This window comes from Macaca thibetana, chromosome X (genome assembly GCF_024542745.1).
Source record: "Macaca thibetana thibetana isolate TM-01 chromosome X, ASM2454274v1, whole genome shotgun sequence".
NCBI lineage: Eukaryota > Metazoa > Chordata > Mammalia > Primates > Cercopithecidae > Macaca > Macaca thibetana.
In genome coordinates, this window is record NC_065598.1 from 21,073,620 (window position 1) to 21,094,673 (window position 21,054).

Here is a 21,054-nt window from a genome sequence, read left to right on the forward strand (position 1 = left end):
AAGGAAGACACCTTTGTTTAGTTCATATTTTTTATTTAGCTTTCTGCCCAGTGCTAAGCTCATAAAAGATGTTAAATTAATGTTATCTTGCTGAATTAAACTCTCTTGTCTTTCTTCAAAGAACCGTAATTTTTCTCTTGCCTACACAGCCTTTGACTTTGAGGTTTCTGTTCCTCAAATAAGGAAGACATAGAAAAATTAGCAGATTCCTTTTGTTTCTTTAAGCTATACTGTATTTTCATCTACCTTGTCTTGAAGTTATTCCTTATGTGCATAAATGTTTATGGCAGCTGATGAGAATCAAAGGTTTATTTAGTCACTTATTTATTCATGCAACATATATTTATTAAGCATCAGATATATTGTTTGCATCATGTTATTCTAGAAAGAAGTAAGCTGTTCATGATTTGGAGGTGTAATAATATTTCAAGCTATTAAGCTATCATTTAGTATGCTTCAATAGAGAGCAAAGAATTATTAACTGAAAGAGTAAAAACATAAATAAAATATATATAGAGAGCTTAATGTATGGGCCTTGATTTGTGTTCTGACAATACACTTTTTATTAGGAACTGTAAATAAATCATTTATGACAGGATAAGAACAGTTTTCATTTCATTTTTCATGTACTTATAATTTCAGGCATTTTGCATGAAAGATTTGATGTTTGCAATTGCTGGGATTTGTTTCTTTGCAACATAATTGCTTGGTTCATTCATCTTAAAATAATTTATTTTCCAAAAAAATTCATTAAAGCAAGCCTTTTAAGACTCACTCGTATTTATAAAGCAATGTATTATAAAGCTAAAAACCTGCTACACGATGCATTTAAATTAAGAACTCTACAAACCTGCACATTATGCACATGTACCCTAGAACTTAAAGTATAATGATAATAATAATAAAAAAAAAGAAAATGTGGCACATATGCACCATGGAATACTATGCAGCCATTAAAAAAAAAAAAGAACTCTGAATAAAATGGCATTGACATTGTAAAATATGTGGTGCCAATATTAAGTATTTCTAGTTAAGTGGTTAGTGAAATTTTGCCACTGGTGAGGATATAGCTGACGTTACTTTTCTAAAATGTTAAATGCGTATGTTTATTTCTTTCAAATGCTTTTACATGCATATGATTGAAAGAGAAGGCTGATATGAACTTAGCACAAATTCATTAAGACTTAAATGGCTGTGTTCGATCAGTTCTAAGTCACTACTGGTTCTGGCACATGGTAATGGCCAAGTATATGAACAAATAAGTAACATATACGACAAACACAGCAGCTAAGTACATTTCATGTCTAAGTTTTTGTTTTCTTGAGGTAGTCCTTTTTATACTAATAGTAATACCAAGTTTTGCTATGCATATCCAATAAAAAGCAAATCTGTAGTGAATAAACCTGCATTTTTAAAAAGTTGATGCAGTGCCCTCCGTACCCCTGGCCTAAAGCGAAAGGTGCTTGATTTACTTGTCGATTCTTTAAATGGTAGGTAAGAGTGTGTGATGTACTGGTGACTTACCAAGTCACAACAAACCATCCACTTACATGAAAGAAATAGCCAGAAGGTATCTGTATTGGTAGTAATTGAGAATTGTAATGATAAAAATTAACTTGAGGCTGGGCATGGTGGCATGCCTGGAATCCCAGCACTTTGGAATCCTGAGGAGGGCAGATCACTTGAGTCTAGGATTTCAAGACCAGCCTGGGCAATGTAGCAAGACCACATCTCTACAAAAAATTTAAAGTACTGGCATACACCTGTAGTACCAGGTACTCAGAAGGCTGAGGTAGAAGGATCGCTTGAGCTCAGGAAGTTTAGGCTGCAGTGAGCTGTGATAATGCCACTGCACTCCAGCCTGAGTGACAGAGCGAGACCTTGTATCAAAAAATAAAATAAAATAAATTTTAAAAATTAAAAAATTAACTTCAGAGATCAGTTAATCTTTTTTGTTAAAATAGTAGCACATAAATCTGTTTACATACAGATGAGCTTCTAACCTATTATACTCTCCTAAATTTTTTAAACATGTTTTTGGATTATTAGTGTAGACTAGAACAAGTTTTAAGAATTTCGTTCCCCATCCTCTGCTACATATCTTTTAAAGATTCTTTTTGCCTCTACATTTCTCTGTCCTCCACATTTTTCACCTCTATTCTGCATAATGTATTTTTAGGAGGTTTCCAAGTTAGACCTTCTGAGAGTATCCTTCCAGGTTTTGTCTGGATGATTATTACATTACCTAATTATTGAGTCATATGAAAAATAATAATTTTAGTTTCTTAAATTTTGGAGACTCTGAAATATTTTTACTTTGCCTTTGGATTTTTATTTATAAGAAGACTAATATTATTTTACCTTTCCTAATAAATCATTTGAGATGCTAGTGTTATATAGAGAGAAATAATTTAAAATAATCTTTTATGAAAGCTAATGGCTACAGAGTGAAATATCAGTTACCAGGTTGATTGAGTAGGCTTCTCTCTAATTGTTATAATTTGAACTTCTCTAAGAGATTACTATATTTTGTTGGCAGACAAATGTTTTCTTATTAAAATCATTTATACACAAAAATGAAAAATGCCATCATTTTTTACTTTAGAAAAATGCTTTAACACAGGGAAAACTTCTAAAAATACTTTTCAGTATTTTCATTTACAATTACATTTACAGAAGAAGTATCATTTACAGTTAGTTTGTATAGTTATAAATTGTTCTTATCTAGTCATTAGAGAGCATCTTTTATAAACATGAGAGGATTTCTTTCATTCTATAGTGACCAGCTGAACAAACTCTCCCACATTTCACAAATAATTCATTCTCAGATGCAATATAATTTGAATAGAATGTTGTTTTATTTGCACAAGCCAAATCTTTTAACTTGAGAGAAGAATATTACAGTTCAAATTAAGCAGTGAATATTTAACATATTAATACTATGTTATTTTAGAAAAATTTATAACTTTAGAAGAAAGTGTTCTTTTAATATGTAAATTCTAAGCAAAAGACAAGCAGACTTTTATCACCATTAAATCTGTAGTGGTAACATACATAACTTGGTATTTAATGTTTAGACATCAGAACCTTCCTCTCCCCTCATTTTGTCTCCACTAAGTTTTCTCTTGTCTTAAATTGCCATAGGAAAAAAGACACCTAAATGTTGTACAAAGTAGGTACCCAGTGGTTGTTGACTTAATAATATAGCTTATTGTATGACTTAATTTCCTTTTTCACTCTTCATCTTACACTTTGATTTAATTATTGTTACCATGTTTCTGAGAGTAGGAGTAGAATATTGATGCTAAGGAATGTGGTAGACATATCCACTCACAGATGTCCTGGTGACTTGTAGTTCCATTCTGAACTCTGTCTAGTTTAAGTACTGAGTTTTTTAAGCAAAAAAAAAAAAAAAAGAAAAAAAAAGAAATCTTCCCATACCTCAGTTTCCCCAACTATGAAAAGGTTAAGTCAAACTTAGCCTCCCAGGCCCAAGCAAATTCTTACATTCTTTGGGTTTTGCCATTTTCAGTAAGGTGGTAATAATTTTAACTTTACACACAACTGTAATGTACATGCTGCTAAGTGATTTAATCAAGATTATCCTTGGATAATATTAACCAGCCTTTTTAAGGGGTGTTTTGCAACTCACAGTTAGCTGCTTAACATTTTAATTGTAACTTATGAAAACTTTCCCCAAAGTTTGAAGGGATCCTACAATCTTTTTCTATTTGAAGATAGTAAAAAGGCTTATTATACTTATTCATATAACCCCTTTCTGCAATAAGATATAATAGACAAGATATTTAGGATGAATTAACAAATATTAGTTGAAATGTGAGAACAAAGAAAAGAAGAAAACAAATACACTTACCAAAAAGTCACTATGATTGCTTTTGGTGTGCTTCATGTTTAGTTGTGAGCTAATATAGCCAGGACAAAAACAAAAATAATTTTAGTTTCATAATTTGTATTACAAAAAGGAGAATGTGTGTTAGTTCCCCTGAGGAAGCAGAGTTTTTCCTGATGTCATATTATAAAAGAAACTTTTTATGCATCATTATGTAGAGTACGTGTATTTTTTAATCTGATTTATTTACCTGATTTATTTCTTGCTTTTTCATTTTGTTATTGTTGGTTGTGTTTATTTTCCTAACTTTGGGGAAGCAGAATTATTCCTAGTACCTACATTCCTGACCATGCGTATTGTTAATTGAATATATACTCAAAAATAATTGTTGATAATAATTAATTTCACAAGTAAATAAACTTAGGTTTTGGTTTTAAAAAACAAATTTATTATTTCTTACAATCTTGCTATCTTGAGTAGCATAGTTCTAAGATACAATGCCCTTATCTTTCTTTATTCATGTTAGTACTTAACACATTTTATTATAATTTCTTTATATGACATCTCCCCAAATAGTCACTTAACTGTGGGCTCCACTAGGTCAGGAATCCTATCTAATTCATTTGTAACTCTAATGCTACCCCATTGCCTGTGCATAATAAAGTATTCAGTAAATATTTTCACGAATGAATAAAATTGACTTTAAGTATATTCTCTCTCTTTTTTATAATTCAGAATTATGGCTTGGAAACAGAAAATCTAAAAACCCTTTCTCACAAGTTGAATGCATCTGCCAAAAATCTACAGAATTTTATAACAGGAAGGAGAAGGAGTGGCCATTATGATGGGAGGACCAGCCGAAAATTGCCAAACGACTTTCTGACCTCAGTTGTGGATCTGATTGGAGCAGCCAAGAGTCTGCTTGCATGGTTGGACAGGTAAAGTCTTCCACGTGTTTCATAAGTGTCCTCTCCTCAGACACCAGTTTGAATATAACATTATTTTGCATTTTCTTGTGAAAGGATTGGACAGGCAGAGGAGTACCAATTAATAAATGTCTAATGATGATTCAGACATTTAGATTTAATACCCCACAATATAGGGGTATCAAACAGATATTAATCCTTTATAAAATTTGATATCCAACTAAGTAGCCAATCAATAATTAGTCCGACAACTGTAAAATACCTTGCTGCTTTATAAGCAAAATCATTATTTGGCTGTCATAATAAAATTTATAAATTTTTGTTTATTATACTACTGCTTTGTATCCTGATGTTCTTTATTCATATTAATTGGTTTTACTTAAGGAAATGACCATGGGGATGCTATAAACTCTTTTAAATAGGTAATTAGACACTGACACCTTCCTAGCATGCCTTGTGTGTCTCCTTGGCCTCACTTCATTCGTTCTCTGTTATTAATTACATTGTACTATTTTGGATATCATAAACACACTTTTAGACTTTTTTAAGTTTAGGTGACTTTCATTTGTTTTGGAACATGTAAAATAGTATAAAAGTCTTGTAAGATGAAATGGAAAGGTTAGATTTACATTATATACTGTATGTGGTTAAACATTATAATGTTAAGACACATTGCAACTGTTTATTAAAAAACTAAATTTCTCTTCTTTCAGTTTTGGAATTTTTGGTAAGGGGTATGTACTATGTTTAATGGCTAAATAATCAAATTTTAAAAATGCTCTTTGTCTCTCATAAGAAACTCTGATAATATACATTATCAGAATTCTTTCTTGAATAAATGTCAGTAGGATATCCATATGTGTTCCTACACACACACACACACACACACACACACACACACACAAATACACACGCCAGTATTACATTTTGGCATTTTAGAAACATGAGGCCTTATATTAAAAGTAAAGCTTTTGTATTTTTAAGGTGAAAATTGAGATAATTTTCCTTAATTTTATATATACTTATATATAATATAAAGTGATGATACTAAATCCAAATATGAAACACTAAACTATATATTACTAGCTTTTTGATAATTAATGGACTGCATATTTCTTTTGCATTATAACATTATTAAAATGTAATATTCATAATTGTCTAAACCACATTATCAAGTGTTTAAATTAATTGAATTTTAAATATATACATTCCAAAAGTTATGAATGGTCAGTAAGTAAAATATGGCTTAGTCCTTAAGTACTATTAATATGTTTGTTTTGGTAGGCTTCACAGTAATCAGAAGGCTTAAAGAACACATCCTTGATTATAATTATATCTTCTTTTACTCTCATTTTCCGTATAATTATAAATTTGCCCAGCCTTGATATTTTCATTTAGTAAATTCATTTATATATTTTTTACCCTAGTATTTGTTAGATGGATAAATTGTTAGAGTGAATAGAGAATGTTTTTACTTCTTGATGACAGATATGGCTATTTATAAAATCGCACATTTCCCACACTATAGTAGTCCTTGAGATTTTATTGTACCAATTTTTTTATGGTGGCATTACTTTCATTATGTAATAAAATGCTTTTGGTAAGTGCCAAATCACCTACAAAACACATATGTGCATACACACCTACAAAAACACATAAACACACACACAGTGTGTCAGTGCAGATTTGCTTTAATTTGGGAGATTTAAAATGAACCCTGCAAATGAATACTGCCAAGCATTTGATCTTTAACTTTAGTTTATTCCTTCGATATACAGTACTTTAGTTGAAGAATAAAAGTTTTGCCCGTTAAATAGGATTAATTTCATGTTAAGCAGCTGTTTTCATTTTTAAACAGCTATAAGTTTTATGGCATTACAAAATTTTTATTACATTTTGGAGAAAATGTGCATCCACAGCAATATGATTTGGGTTTATTACAGTTTTTATTTTATGTCACTTGAAAGAGGAGAAAGAAAAATAAAAAATAGGTAAAAAAAAATTTATTCTAGATGCTGAACTAGATGCTTTATACATACATATATACTCTCGGCTCATTGAATTCTCACAAAGCAGATATCGTTATCTCCATTTTACATATGAAATGTGAAATAACTTGCCTAAAGTCATTCATCTAGTATGAAAGTTATACTTTGAATCAATTTTTGTCTGACACTGAAGTCCTGTTATTTTTTCGTTCATGTTCCTTTGTCATGCTACACCTTGTTTTGAATGCTGACTAATTCTTGAGGATTTTGAGGAAGGGATGTGGCATATAAACCTTTATTTACATTTTGCTATTTATCTTCAAAAGCTAAATAAGACTACCACTTTTCTGTTTTGGGCCTCAGTATCTGAAATTGCTACATAGAACTTCATTAATAGAAAAGGTTTATTTCGCTGTTTATGGTAAAAGTTTACTGTTTTATCTCATTTTTAACATTAGTATTTAATTCTAATTGTTTCTAAAATACCTTTCAAGATTATTCTGTTTTAAAGGGATCAATGAGATTTTTTTTTTATATCATTGAAAAACCTTTAAGTCTTTAAGGCATAATAGTGTACTAGGAAAATAATATCAATGGAGCTTCCATTTAAGTGAGATATACTTTCAAAGACCAGCTCCTTACATTTCCTAAATAAGATAAAATCTAAGGTTAACACAATTCCGTTTTTTTCTCCTATTTAAAATATTGATTTCAGTGAAACACCAGACTTTCCCAGAGGAATAGTCTCAGAGGTGAATTACAGTTGGTAGCTTTACTGTTTATTTTCAATGCATGATTTACTTGTCTATTTTTAACCTACATCCTACTGTTTTTGACACCTTATATTTCTTGCAGTTTTCTGTGGCTTTGCCAAATCGATCTATACTCAGAAGTTTACAGATCACTACAAGTGTTACGTTGTACAGTAACATTAGTAATAATGTTCAAAATTATTATTAAATAAAGTTTATCTTGCCTTCCATAGTAAAAGTTTTTTTTTCCTTCATTTTTACCAGTAATACCCCATTCTGATAGTTTATAAAATACCTTTTTAAGGCCATCCTGTTTTGATGGGATCAATGAGATCTCTTTATATCTTTGAAAACCTTTTACATATTGAAGGCATAAGAGTTTAAGGTACTAGGAAATTTTTGTTAAGATTTCTTTGAAATTTTTTGTCTTATGTAAGAAAATTGTTAAACTAATTTATTCTTTCATGATAAGAAACTATAGGACAAATTAATTTTATACCAGGAAAAATATTACAGAGACCAAGAAAACTACATTAAACACTACCAGATAATGTGATTCATTGTTTGGTCTTATTTTCTCTCATGTGCTCATTGCTTCTCACTTGGCACTAATTATTCCAGGGAAGAGCAGTGACATTAGCACTACTATTATTCATGGACTACCCTAAGGTTTCAGCAGTGCCAACCTGAGAAATAGTAAGGCATTCCAGATTTTCCTTATTAACCTCTTAGCTTTCCTTATTAGTTTCTAATTTGTTTAGGATTTCTGAACCGTTAATAATCTTTTTATAAATGTAATGCTTTTGTTTAGCTATCATGTACAAAGAATAATTTCTTATAGGGTCATAAACTTTTGCACCAGAGAGAAATATAAGCATCGTATTATCTATATGATGATTTAAGGAGTACAGTTGCTTAATTTTTAAGATCTAAATAGGATAATTCCTGTAACAACCACTTAGCAATGATCCAAGGATTTTATCTTTTTTTCTCTTTCTGGCATCGAAAAGCTTTCTTGCTATGAATTTAATTTCCTTTAATTAGAGTTATTGTGTTCTTCTTGTAAGTACCCTGAACTCTACTTGAGGGTTTCTTCAGACTTAAGAATAGTTTCTTTATTTTTGTTTTTGATTTTGTTTTTGTTTTTGTATATGTGTGTGTGTGCATGCATGAGGATCATGTTCAGTTATTCTACAGAGATCTATTGTTTTTACTCTCATAGATGATCATTAAGCCATGACTGAGGGATAATCTTTGGTAACCCACAAAGACTGGAACGCCACCTGACCTTTTACCCTTATTTGTATGTAGATGCAGCCCAAATCATCATACCAAACCTTAAAATCTGCTGGCTAAGAATGGCTGTTAGTACAGTTGTATGTGATTTGCCTCTAAGATAAAAACTTTAGGATAATTCTAAATCACTATAAAATAAAATCTGTTTTCCTTAGTATGTGTTTAGATTTTTCTTTTCATTTTTTCTTGAAATTTAATCTTGAGTGAGAAGCTTGTCCTACTTAAAATATGAATGGTCAGGAAAGTGGAAAACATGCCTTGGAATTCAGTTTGCTATAAGCATTTAGTGATCAAATAGGGTTTTTCTTTTCTGTATTTGAAAATCAAGTGAGATTCTTTTAAGTAGTTATGGTAAAACAAAATGAAACAAACATTCTGTGTATCACCTCATCACTTCTTAATGAAATTTTAAGATTTTATAAACAGACTCTGACCTTTTCAAACCTAGGAATCGAAACTCTTTTCTAATCATGCCAGAAGCATTTTTGAATTCTTAGTTTAAAATGTGAGTTTTTATGCTTCAATGCAGCAAAAATGGTCTCTATGTAATTTTTTTTTTTTTTTTTTTTGAGACAGAGTCTTACTCCGTCGCCCAGCCTGGAGTGCAGTGGCATGATCTCGGCTCACTGCAACCTCTGCTGCCCAGGTTCAAGCAATTCTTCTGCCTCAGTCTCCCAAGTAGCTAGGATTATAGACACCCATCACCACGCCCAGCTAATTTTTGCATTTTTAGAAGAGATGGAGTTTCACCATCTTGGCCAGGCTGGTCTTGAACTCCTGATCTCATGATCCACCTGCCTCGGCCTCCCAAAGTAATTTTTAAAAATAATGATATTCTCCTAGAAGTGCTTATATTTTTCATTAAAAAATATTTTTATTAAGTCACCTAGAAAGCATCCTTGGTCATCATTGTCTCCTTCCCACCTGGCCCAGAGATGCTTAAATTCAAGTTGTTTCTCCAGCTCTCACCTCCCCCAGGAGATCAGGATTTCACTGACGTCCTGGGCAGCCAGTGAATTTAATTTTCCATGAGAAACGACAGAGTTAACCTGTGGCAATAGGAGACCTACTTCATGTGGACCTTTTTTTTCCCTTCAGTTTAACTTTTCTGGAACAGTGTGCTGCGTAGTTCAGCCTGAGTTTGTGCAGCTTGTTAAGACACCTCTTGTGTACACTATGTTGAAGCTCCACAGAAAAGTCATGGGACTACTTCTAGAAACCTTTCAACTGTCAGGCCTGTCAGTCTCATGACAGCTTGTTGGTTGTGCCAAACACTTTATTTGGGAAAGGAAAGCCCAGATTTGAATGGGTCTTTCCCCTGGGTCTTATCCTATAGAGGCATTTGTAATATGGATAAAATAATTTTTCATTTTTGCTCATTTAATTCTATAAATTCTCTTTATGAATGAATTTTGTGTTCTTTAGTTCTCTTTAAAAGAACTTTTGAATTATAAAAATAAATTCTTTACCTGTCGAAAAAAAAATATTTTTGTTGAGGCCTAGTTTATTTTCTATAAATTAACCTATTTTAAGTATACCGTTTGATGAGTTTTAGTAAATTTTGATAACACCTATACAACCACCTTTACAATCCAGTCTTAGAAATCTTCCATTAGGATGGATTTTTAAAAGTTGGTTTCTGCTTACAATTAAAGAGGTTAATTTTTTTACTGAGAATTTTGATTAATCACATTTTTTTCTAATTCAGTTTTTAAAATTCTTATGTCTCCTTTTATTTAAGTAAATTATCTTGAAAAAATATACTGGGTTTTGGAGTAGGAATAGATAAGTTCATGAAAGAGAGCCTATAATACACTGTGGTATAGTCATGCATTGCTAATGATAAGAATTGGCAATTTTGTTGTGCAAACATCATAGAGTATGCTTACATAACCTAGATGGTACAGCCTACTACACACCTAAGCTGTATGGTATATATAGCCTGTTGCTCCTAGGCTACAAACTGTACAGCATGTGACTGTAGTGAATACTATAGGCAATTGTAACACGATGGTAAGGATTTATTCCATATCTAAACCCAGAAAAGGTACAGTAAGAATAAAGCATTATAATCTTATGGGACCACTGTGGTGTATGTGGTCTGTTGTTGACCAAAACGTCATTTTATGCAGCACATGACCGTATATAAAATCATTTACAAAACAATATGTTAAAACCACCAGAAAAAGAAAGGGCCATTTAGTAAATTGTAGTGGGGCACTTGGTTAAGCCTTTAGAAAATAGATAATGATAGAGCACTATTTTTCTTCACTAAAATAAATTTTAGATATATCAGATATCTAAGAAGAAAATATAAATTTACAAGAAAACTAGAAAAAATATAGGCAAAAAATGATTTCTAGATGTGAAAAGACTTTCTAAGTATTTTTAAAATGGAATAAAATACAAAGGAATGTACTGTTGACTACATAAAAATGAAAAATGTAACAAAGTATAAGATGACAAGCTGGGAAAAATATTTGCAACAAACATGAAAAGCAGAGGGTTAATGTGTAATGTGTAATATTCATATATGAACATATGTGAATATTCATATTGATAAAAAACAAAACCCACCAAAATGTAACAGATGCGCATATAAGTAGGTAAATCAAAAAAGAGGAAACAGAAATCACTGGTAAGATGTATATATCAAACAACAGAGCTTTAAAGTGCATGAAGCAAAAACTGATAGAATGAAAGAGTAAATAGACAAATCCACAGTTGTAGATTTCATTTCCTCTTTCTCAAGAATAGATAAACAGAAAGTCAGTAAGATTAGAAAAGCTGAGCACCACCACCTAACAACAAAAAAGTTGACATTTTTAGAGCACTTCGTCCAACAACAGGAGAACAAAAATTTTTTTCAAGTACCCATTGAATATTCACCAAGATAGACTGTATCTGTATCATAAAACAAAATTCAGCAAGTTTAAAAGAATTGAAATCAGATGATAAAATGAAACTAGTAACTCATACAGCACACTTATAAGTAATCCAACGGTCAAGTCTCATGGAAAATAAAAAGTAATACATTGAACAGAATGAAAAAAGACCAAATCATAATTTGCGGCACACAGCTAAAGCAGTGCTGAAAAGGAAGTGTATAGCACTGAATGCTTATATATATCAGAAATATATATATTCAAAATATATCAGGAATATATGTAGTAAATATTATCAGAAGCACTGAATGCTTTATATCAGAAAAAAAGAAAGATCTCAAATCAATCATTTAAGTTCCCATCTCAAGAAAATAGAAAAATAAGAACAAAATAAGCACGGAGCAATAAGATCCTCTTAAGGATAAGAGCAGAAATTAGTGAAATTGAAAACAAACAACAGAGAAGTCAATCAAAATGTAAAGGTTAATGAAGGAATATTACAAATAACTTCAGACATAAATTTGGTAGCTCAGATGAAATAGACCAATTCCTTGAAAAATAGTACTAAAACGTAACCCAAGATGAAATAGATACTCTGAATAATCCTATAACTATTGAAGAAAGAGAATATTACCTAGAAACGCCTCAGGGTGTGGAGAAAAGCTGCAGGCTCAAATGATTTCATTGGTGAATTTTATACATTTAAAGAAGAAATAACACCATTTCTACACCATCTCTTCCAGAAAATAAAGGCGGGAACTTTTCCTATATCAGTTTTTGAGGCAATCATTATCCTGATACAAAAACCCCCCAAAAAACAAAAAACAACTGCAGACCAATATTTTGCAGGAACTTAGATGTTAAAACCCTCAACAAAATATTACCAAACTAAATATAACCATGTGTAAAAAGAATTATACACATGACTAAATGAGCTGCTTCAAACACTTGAAAATATATCAAGTATGAAGTATACAGGTCCACCACTTACTAGTTGTGTGACCTTAGATAAGTCACTTAATCTTTCTTTACCTTATGTTTCTCATCTGTAAAATGAGAATAATAATAGTGCCTATCTCATAATGGTTGTGAAGATTAAATTATCTAATACATGTAAAGCATTTAGAATAGTAACTGGCACATAGTGAGCCCTCAGTGAACCTTAGCAGTTGTTATTACTAGCTCTTAATTGTGAATATTCTAAATAGATACTGTACTCAGAATCTTGGGTTCTTTTGAAAATAAACTAACATGTTATCTTTGCCTAAAGTATTCCTTTTTTGTTTTAGATATAATGAAAATACCTTGTAAGAACCAAAGAACTTCTAAATAATTAAGAACTTTAAAAAGAGAGAAATTTGGTAGAAAGCAAACATTATATTTCCTGAATTTAATGCTTTTCCAATCATTTCTTTCAAAACTTTCCTTGAAATAAGTCCTGAATATTTTTGTCAGTATGCAAATTTCAGAACAACTTATTTCATATTATTGAAAAACTCATTTTAGGCTACTATATTTTGGGACTTTTCAAAAGCTGTTACTAGTAATCACAATTTTCCTTTTCCCTTTATAGGTCACCATTTGCTGCTGTGACAGACTATTCAGTTACAAGAAATAATGTCATACAACTCTGCCTGGAGTTAACAACAATTGTGCAACAGGTATTAGCTGACAAACTTTCCTTCTGTTAATTTATTAGCAACTTCATATTCCAACAATGGGAAGTATCCTATGTACCAAGAGTTTGTAAGATACTGGTTTAGAAGTTTCTCAAAGACAAATCGTTCTAAAGAAATGAAATGTGTAATTATTTATTGGGAAACTATGCATATAGCTCAGTTAACTTACCAGAAGATATAAAAGGAACCTGACCTGTACACATACAAACAAATGTGTCTAATAGCTTTTAACAATGATCTAATTACCTGAACTGATTTTCCACTTCGAATATTATCTTAGCCAGGGATCCCCACACCAGATGCCTTCAGGGTCCAGCAGCTAATATAAACGTTTGAATTAAGTCTGGTATAAGGCAAGGAGAAATGGAAGAGACTTGGGTGAATTGACTAGAACATATCCAAACATATCTTTTAGAGGAAATGTAATTATAGGCATGATATATCAGTGGTTGTAAATTATCTCTTAAATAATCTGTTCTTTTTCTACTGTGATGTGATGATATCTCTTTTCAGTAGCAAGTTTTTCTGGGCTCTGTGGTCTCTTGCTACCTGTAGTAGCAAGAAGAATAAGGATTAATAGGTAAAATAATGAAATAAAATAGTTAAGTGTTTATTTCTTTATGGCGAAGCTATGGGTGATTTTATTTAGACTCTACTTTTCTATACTTTCCAAATGAATTTTTATTTTCTAAAATGAATTTGAGTTATCAAAAAAACAAAAAAGAGTGTTAAGTACATTGAAGAAATACCTCTTTAAGTTTGCCAAAGGAACACAGCTTAGACGAATACTTAAATTTTACTTTAAAATAAATTACCTAGCTTACAAACAGTTAATGTTCATCTAATCATCTAATTCAGCCATTATATACATACTAATCACTGCATTTGATTGGAATTGTATGAAGTGTCTGAAGATAGGAATTAAACTTAAGCTGCCAGTAAAAGAGGCCAATTTGAATAAGCAAGGTGTAGACTTTAAAAAATATCTAGGGCATGCATTTATTACCAGGCTTTCAAGAAATCTCATCTGAACAGTTATGATGATGGTTATGCTTTGAAATATGCTGTGCTTCAAATTATTTTTCACTCAGCTTTAATTATTTTTATTCCCTTTGCAGCAAGATGAGATAATCAATATCTAAAAATAAACTGTCACAAATGGCTTTTTTCCCCTTTCTAACACAAAGTGGTGGTACTATGAAGTAAAAAGAAAGTGCTGCTTGATATTAGCCACTTATATTTAAAATAATACTAAAATTGGAGAAAGTTAATGTCAGTTTCTTTTGAAAACCTCCATTTGCAGGAATTTGTTTAATCTACTATATTTATTTTACTTATTCCCAGTTGTGATGGGTTTCGATCATTGTATTTGAAGCCATTTAAAGAGATTTCTCCTCCCCTCCCCAACACTTTCGTCACATAAGATTGGTTATAACGACACTTTTGAAAAAAAAAGAGAAACTGGTTTTAAAATCTTAAATAGAATTCTCACAAAGAACTGAAGCTTCATTTAGAACACTGTCAGCAACTGAATCAGAACAATGAGACAGGTACCCACACGCTACTTGTCAGCATTGAAATAATTGCCGTGATGCCTTCCTTAATGGATATCAACTTAACCTAAAATTATTCTACTGTACCATTTTTATGTTCTCTACTTCAAACACAAAAATGGTGAATTAGATTGTCACTAGTTAAGAAATAAGCACAAAAGTGTTGGTTTGCAAGATGAAACTTTGTTGAAGTTTAAAATACATAGGTCATGGTGGTAATCTTGGAGGATTTGAGACTCAGCCCTGTTGTTTCATGATGATTCCACATTGGACAAACGGTGTCATTGCTTTCACCCTCTGTAAACAAAAGTAATCACATCTACCTCAAAGTTTTTGTAAGAATCAAATGATATTTATTTTAAAATAGTTAAGACTTGGAATCAACCTAAATGCCCATCAATAGTAGACTAGATAAAGAAAATGTATATATACACCATGGAATACTGTGCAGCCCTGAAAAAGAATGAGATCATGTCCTTTGCAGCAACACGGATGGAGCTGGAGGTCATTATCCTAAGCAAACTTAACACAGGGACAGAAAACCAAATACCATTATCTTCTCACTTGTAAGTGGGAGCTAAACATTGAGTACACATGGACACAAGGGAACAACAGGTACTGGGGTCTACTCGAGGGTGGAGGGTGGGAGGAGGGTGAGGATTGAAAAACTACCTTTCGGGTACTATGCTCATTACGTAGGTGATGAAATCTATACAGCAAACCCCATGATACCCAATTTACTTATATAACAAACCTGCACATGTACCCCTGAACCTAAAATAAAAGTTTAAAAAGTAAAATAAAATAAAAATAGCTGATGAATGTAAAGTGAAAAACAAAGATGAAAGTAATATTATTTACAAAAAATGGGTAAGGAATAAAGAGACTTGGTAAAAGGAAGTGAAACAGGAACTTTGTTTTGAAAAATAAATGTCAGAGATTTTTTTCTCTGTTTGGTGTTAGTTTTCATGAGCTGCATTTACGGTGAAATCTGAATTAGGTGCTGAGGGAAAAATTCAAACATGTTGAAGAACATTTTAAATCAGATTTTGAAATGTTAAATACAGAGTCTTCTTAATACTCAAGTTTTGACAATATGCTTTTTACCTGAACTGGTCCTCTCTAAACTGTATTTATTAAAAATCTTTTTCTGCTTGTTTATGGGTCTGTTCATTTCTAACCTTCTTAGATCCATTTTCCATGTTATTGGTTATCACTGGTTGTCTGAATAGTGTTAAAAACATTTTACAAAAAACTATAAGTAAGAATATTTACAATAATCCAATCTGAATTATGCAGAAACAATTAGTGCTGTTGCTTTGGTCTTTCCTGTAATAAATGTCTTTACTTAAGTTGTTATTCTGACTTTCTGTCAGTTCTTTTGTTTTACTTTGTTCCATATTTACCTGTCAGATGTATTTTATTTTCTAAACCTTTATTCAATTAAATGGAAAAATATTCTTTGAAGATCAGTATTAAAAATGTTTATTTTTGATGGACAGCCTCCTTTAAATTATGTGTATGTGCTTTCTCTTCACTTTCTATTCACTCTTATTTTAAATATAGAAAATAAAAGTAAACAATTTATGAAACATCCTCTAAATCTGCATCTTAAAATAAAGATATAAATGAGCATATTGAGTATATAGCCCTTTTTAAATATATTCCTGCTCAAATGTAATTTAACCATTTTATCTATTTTATCTTAATCAAGTTGTTAATTGCTCAAGGTAAATACTTGAGAAAATAAGAGTTTTTAGGACTTATTGATCTGGGATTTGTGTTTTAAATGCTTAGAGCACGAATTTGTAAATACTGTTTAGAAAGATTACAAAATTTTGTTAAAATGAATAGCCCAGAAGTAACTTTTAGTTTCATTAAGGATTTATTCAAGGAAATTTAGCTTGCAGTTTTATTGATTATATATATTATATTTTACTTAATTATATTCATGTATATGAATAGTACTTCATTTACCTTCTTAGTTGACATTTCATATAATTAACTTTCATAATTTATGACAAAACAGTGTAGTGGGCTTTGACATGAAGTAGATCCAAGTTCATCATCCTGGCTTTGCTTTTCAACAAACAGTATAAACTTGGCCAAATTACTTCATATCTCTGATATTATTTTTCTTTTTCTGTAAAAGTGGATCCCTACCATTTTTAGATTATTGTTGAACTGTTGTAAATATTTGAAACTGATTTAGCCCACCATCTGGCATATAGTGGGAGCTTAATAAATGGCCACTCAAGTTATTTTGTGTAACAAAGGAGCCTTTGGAAATGCTAAACTCAGCTAGTTTCTTGCTCCACAGAAAATTTCAAGGAGTGATGCTCTGCTTACTTTTGGTATTGAGTGGCAATGAAGAAAGATCTCATTTCTAAAATGAGAGATTTTTTTTAAAAAAAGGATTTTGGTATAATTCAGAATGTTCTTTAGATTTTAATGCAAATTCATTACTGTGCTTCATTTTCTGCAAGATATGTTTAAACATTCATGTTCAAATGTAATGCAGAAATTAATTTTGATTACCCAGGGATATATCATCTCTATTCACACATTCAAGTTCAAGTAGTAGATACATGTAAAGGTGTAAAATGGGGATATAAATTATGCTGGAGTAGGCAAGGTATATATTCTATCATTAATACGGTAAGTGTTGAAAGCATATGAAAAGCCTGTCCAGGATGGTCTTACAGATGTTTAAAACACAACTTTAAATACTATTTTTACTATGTACTCAGAGTTAGTGTTTAAACCTTCCTGAATCAGACATTCTAGGTGACCTGAAAATTTTATTGGGGCTCTTGAGATTGAAACTGGGACATTTCAGACCAAAAAACAGGACAAGCTTTATATGCATTTTTAAAACAATGTGGATTATATTAGCATACTCAATGAAGGCAATATAAAAGGTGATTCTGTTTTTTCACTTTTTTCTTTTATTTTTAGTTGACACATAATTGTATATATTTATGGAGTACAGAGTCATATTTCAGTACATGTATACAATCTGTAATGATCAAATCAGGGTAGTTAGCCTATCCATAATCTCAAATATTTATCATTTCTTTAGGGTGGGAACATTCAAAATCCTCTTTTCCAGCTTTTTGAAAATATACAATAAATTATTGGTAACTATATTCGTTCTACAGTGCTATAGAACACTAGAATTTGTTCCTCCCATCTATCTGTAATTTTGTATCTATTAACTTATCTCTCCCTATCCCCTCCTCTCTCCTACCCTTCCCAACGTCTAATAATCGGTCTACTCTCTACTTCTATGAGCTCAATTTTTTTAGCTTTTGCATATGAGTGAAAACATGTAATATTTATCTTTCTGTGCCTGACTTATTTCACTTAACATAATATCCTTTAGACTCATCCATGTTGCTGTGAATTATAGGATTTAATTCTTTTTATGGCTGAATAGTATTCCATTGCACATATATATACCAGATTTTCTTCATCCATTCATCTGTTGATTAACATTTAGGTGGATTCCTTATCTTGGCTGTTGTGAATAGTGCTGTAATAAACATAGAGATGCTGATATCTCTTGGACATACAGATTTGCTTTCCATTGGATAAATACCTAGTAGTGGGATTGCTGGATCATATGATAGTTCTATTTTTGTGAAATATACATTCTGTTTTCCATAATGGCTCCACTAATTTACATTCCTACCAACAGTATTTTTTCATTTCCTTTCTGTTTAAACAAATAATACTTTTAATTGAATGCAATTATACTTTATCCTTTAATTTTTCTTCAGCATTTTACTTTAATTATAAAGAAGCAACGTCTTTTCAAATTTTCCATATAATGCTAATATAGTAAGTTAGAAGTTAGATATAAAAATATCAGAGATAATACCCAGATAACTTGAAGACTTTTTTTCTGAAAAAAATGTAAAACTAAAAATATATAGTTTTCAAAGCTGAAGGTATGTTATATGTGTGCACTTGTATCTTTTCAAAGGTGTATGTATGAGAGTATTATCAAAATAGATACAAATACACATACAAGAAATTCTTATTCATGATGTTAAATACACCTAATTATTGGCAGCTGCATATTTCTGAAGGCTCAGAATGAAGAGATAAGAGTGATTAAATCATTGCGTACTAATACTTAGCAAAGGACTCTTTAGAAGAGTGGGGCATAATAATTTACTATTCTTGCAGCTTTCTGATACTGGCCTGGCTTGTGAGCAAAAACTTAAAGACTTACTGTGTATCATATTAATGTGGATGCTGAAATAGATTGTTTTCATAGGTTTATTCTTTTATAAACCAAGACTATATTGCATGTTATCAGAGTCACTCTGCCAAAGCACTTTTAAAGATACTATCACCATCAATAATCTCAGAAGGAGAATAGATGAGGGTGTACTAAACTCATCAATTCCTTTTAGCTAGCAAATGGTAGATCCTATTTCTCAGATATCTTCTTTCTTCACTGTATTACATTTTGAAATTTATGAAACTTACATGCAAAAGAATGCATATATGTATGTTATGAAGAATAATAATAAATACTCATGAATCTGCCCTGTAATTTAATAACTACAGCATTACCAGTATTGTTTCAGTTACTTTTGAGCTCCTCCCCCATTTCATCAGCTTACCTCCTCAAGGTGTTTATCATTTTTTATTTTCTTAAAATAGTTTAATATACTTATCTAAATGTATCATTTGATTATGCTTGTCTTTGAGCTTGTAACAGTGCTGTCACTCTGTTTCTTACTTTTTTAATTGATGTATTTCTGAATTCATGTATGTTTTCTTCTGTAGCTGTAGTTCATTCATTTTCACTGCATATAATATTGAATTCTGTGCATTATGTGCATACCCGAATATGATTATCCATTCTTCTGATCATGGACATTTGGGTATATACCTACATTTAAGTATATACCTAGGAGTGTAATTACTAGATTACACAGTTTGCACATGCTCATCTTTACAGTTGTGAATATCATGTTCTCAAAATTTTATTGCTTATTATGTCTTGTACTTTCATTATCTTTCTACTCTCTGAATTACTGTATTTGAGTCCTATTATGCAGTTCACCTTTGAAGAGGCTTTTATAGTTTTCTCACAAGGACCCTAAGAAGTGGTAACTTTTACCCTTATTCCTATATTACATATAGGGATACAGATGTAGAAAGGTGGGTTAGGCTATTTTTGACCCTCATGAGTGATAAAATAAACTTCAGAGGTGAGTCCCTGATATGCTACCATTTGTGATGTACTGTGACTATTCTTTTTAAAGAACCAAGCCAACAGTAATAGTTCATTTAAGAAAAGATTTGCTGTGACAGACTTGGAAGCAGGAGTAGGCCCCATGCACTTCTGTGTCTCCAGTGCCTGGCAAATAAGTGTTTGTTGAAAGAATGATATAATTATTTTTCCCTTAAAAGTTCACCAAAAATGATTACGGAAATTTAGAAACTTTAGGAGTTTAGAATCAAGTAAAGAGCTGTTTCAAAGCACTGATGCCTGAACCCCATCTAGAACCCATTAAATTAGACTCTTTGTGGTGGGGTTTGGCATCAGTATTTTTGAAGTGATGCCTCAAGTGGTTCAAATATGAAGCCAAAGTTAATAACAATTGTGCTGTACTCATACTTTAGAAGGAGACAAATATGAGGTGGGAAAAAATGCATGTAATTAAGAACAGTGTTTCCCGAAGGAAACACTGGACCATGTTTCCATGGACCATGATTCATCTGAGGAGACGTACTAAAAATGCAGATTCTTTAGACTTTACCACCGGCTAAATTATTGAGAAGTATGGATCAGGAGGTTCATTTATTTATAGGTGATAACAGCCCAGAGCCTATACTTTTATAAAGGAGTCTGGTTAGTTTTCAATTTATAACTGTAGTTACTAGTGGGTTATAGTCCCTCTGTAGTAAATACATATCCAAAAGGATTAGGCTTGTTCTTTGAAACATCAAATTTAAGTTATTAATTAAAAAGTGGTTATTGCACACTTGTAATAAGAAAGGTAGAACCAGTGCTAGAAACTGGTGTGGAGGTAGTAAACAGGGGAAGGCACTAAAGTTAGTAAAACAAGAAGCAATAATAATCATTAGTAACGTTGTAAGCA

The 21,054-nt window shown here is 31.3% G+C and overlaps 2 protein-coding genes across 9 annotated transcripts in view; both read left to right on the forward strand.

Annotated features, from left to right (window-relative positions):
- The window catches only part of SMS (spermine synthase), an 863,947-nt gene that overhangs the window by 281,104 nt on the left and 561,789 nt on the right, over nt 1-21,054 (forward strand). The gene's annotated exons all lie outside the window — the stretch shown is intronic.
- The window catches only part of CNKSR2 (connector enhancer of kinase suppressor of Ras 2), a 287,770-nt gene that overhangs the window by 59,876 nt on the left and 206,840 nt on the right, over nt 1-21,054 (forward strand). For all 8 annotated transcript variants that reach the window (XM_050775072.1, XM_050775073.1, XM_050775074.1 and 5 more), the window contains exons 3-4: nt 4,586-4,788; nt 13,271-13,358. In XM_050775072.1, coding sequence (XP_050631029.1) covers nt 4,586-4,788; nt 13,271-13,358 — 291 coding nt within the window. The remainder of the gene's footprint in view (nt 1-4,585; nt 4,789-13,270; nt 13,359-21,054) is intronic.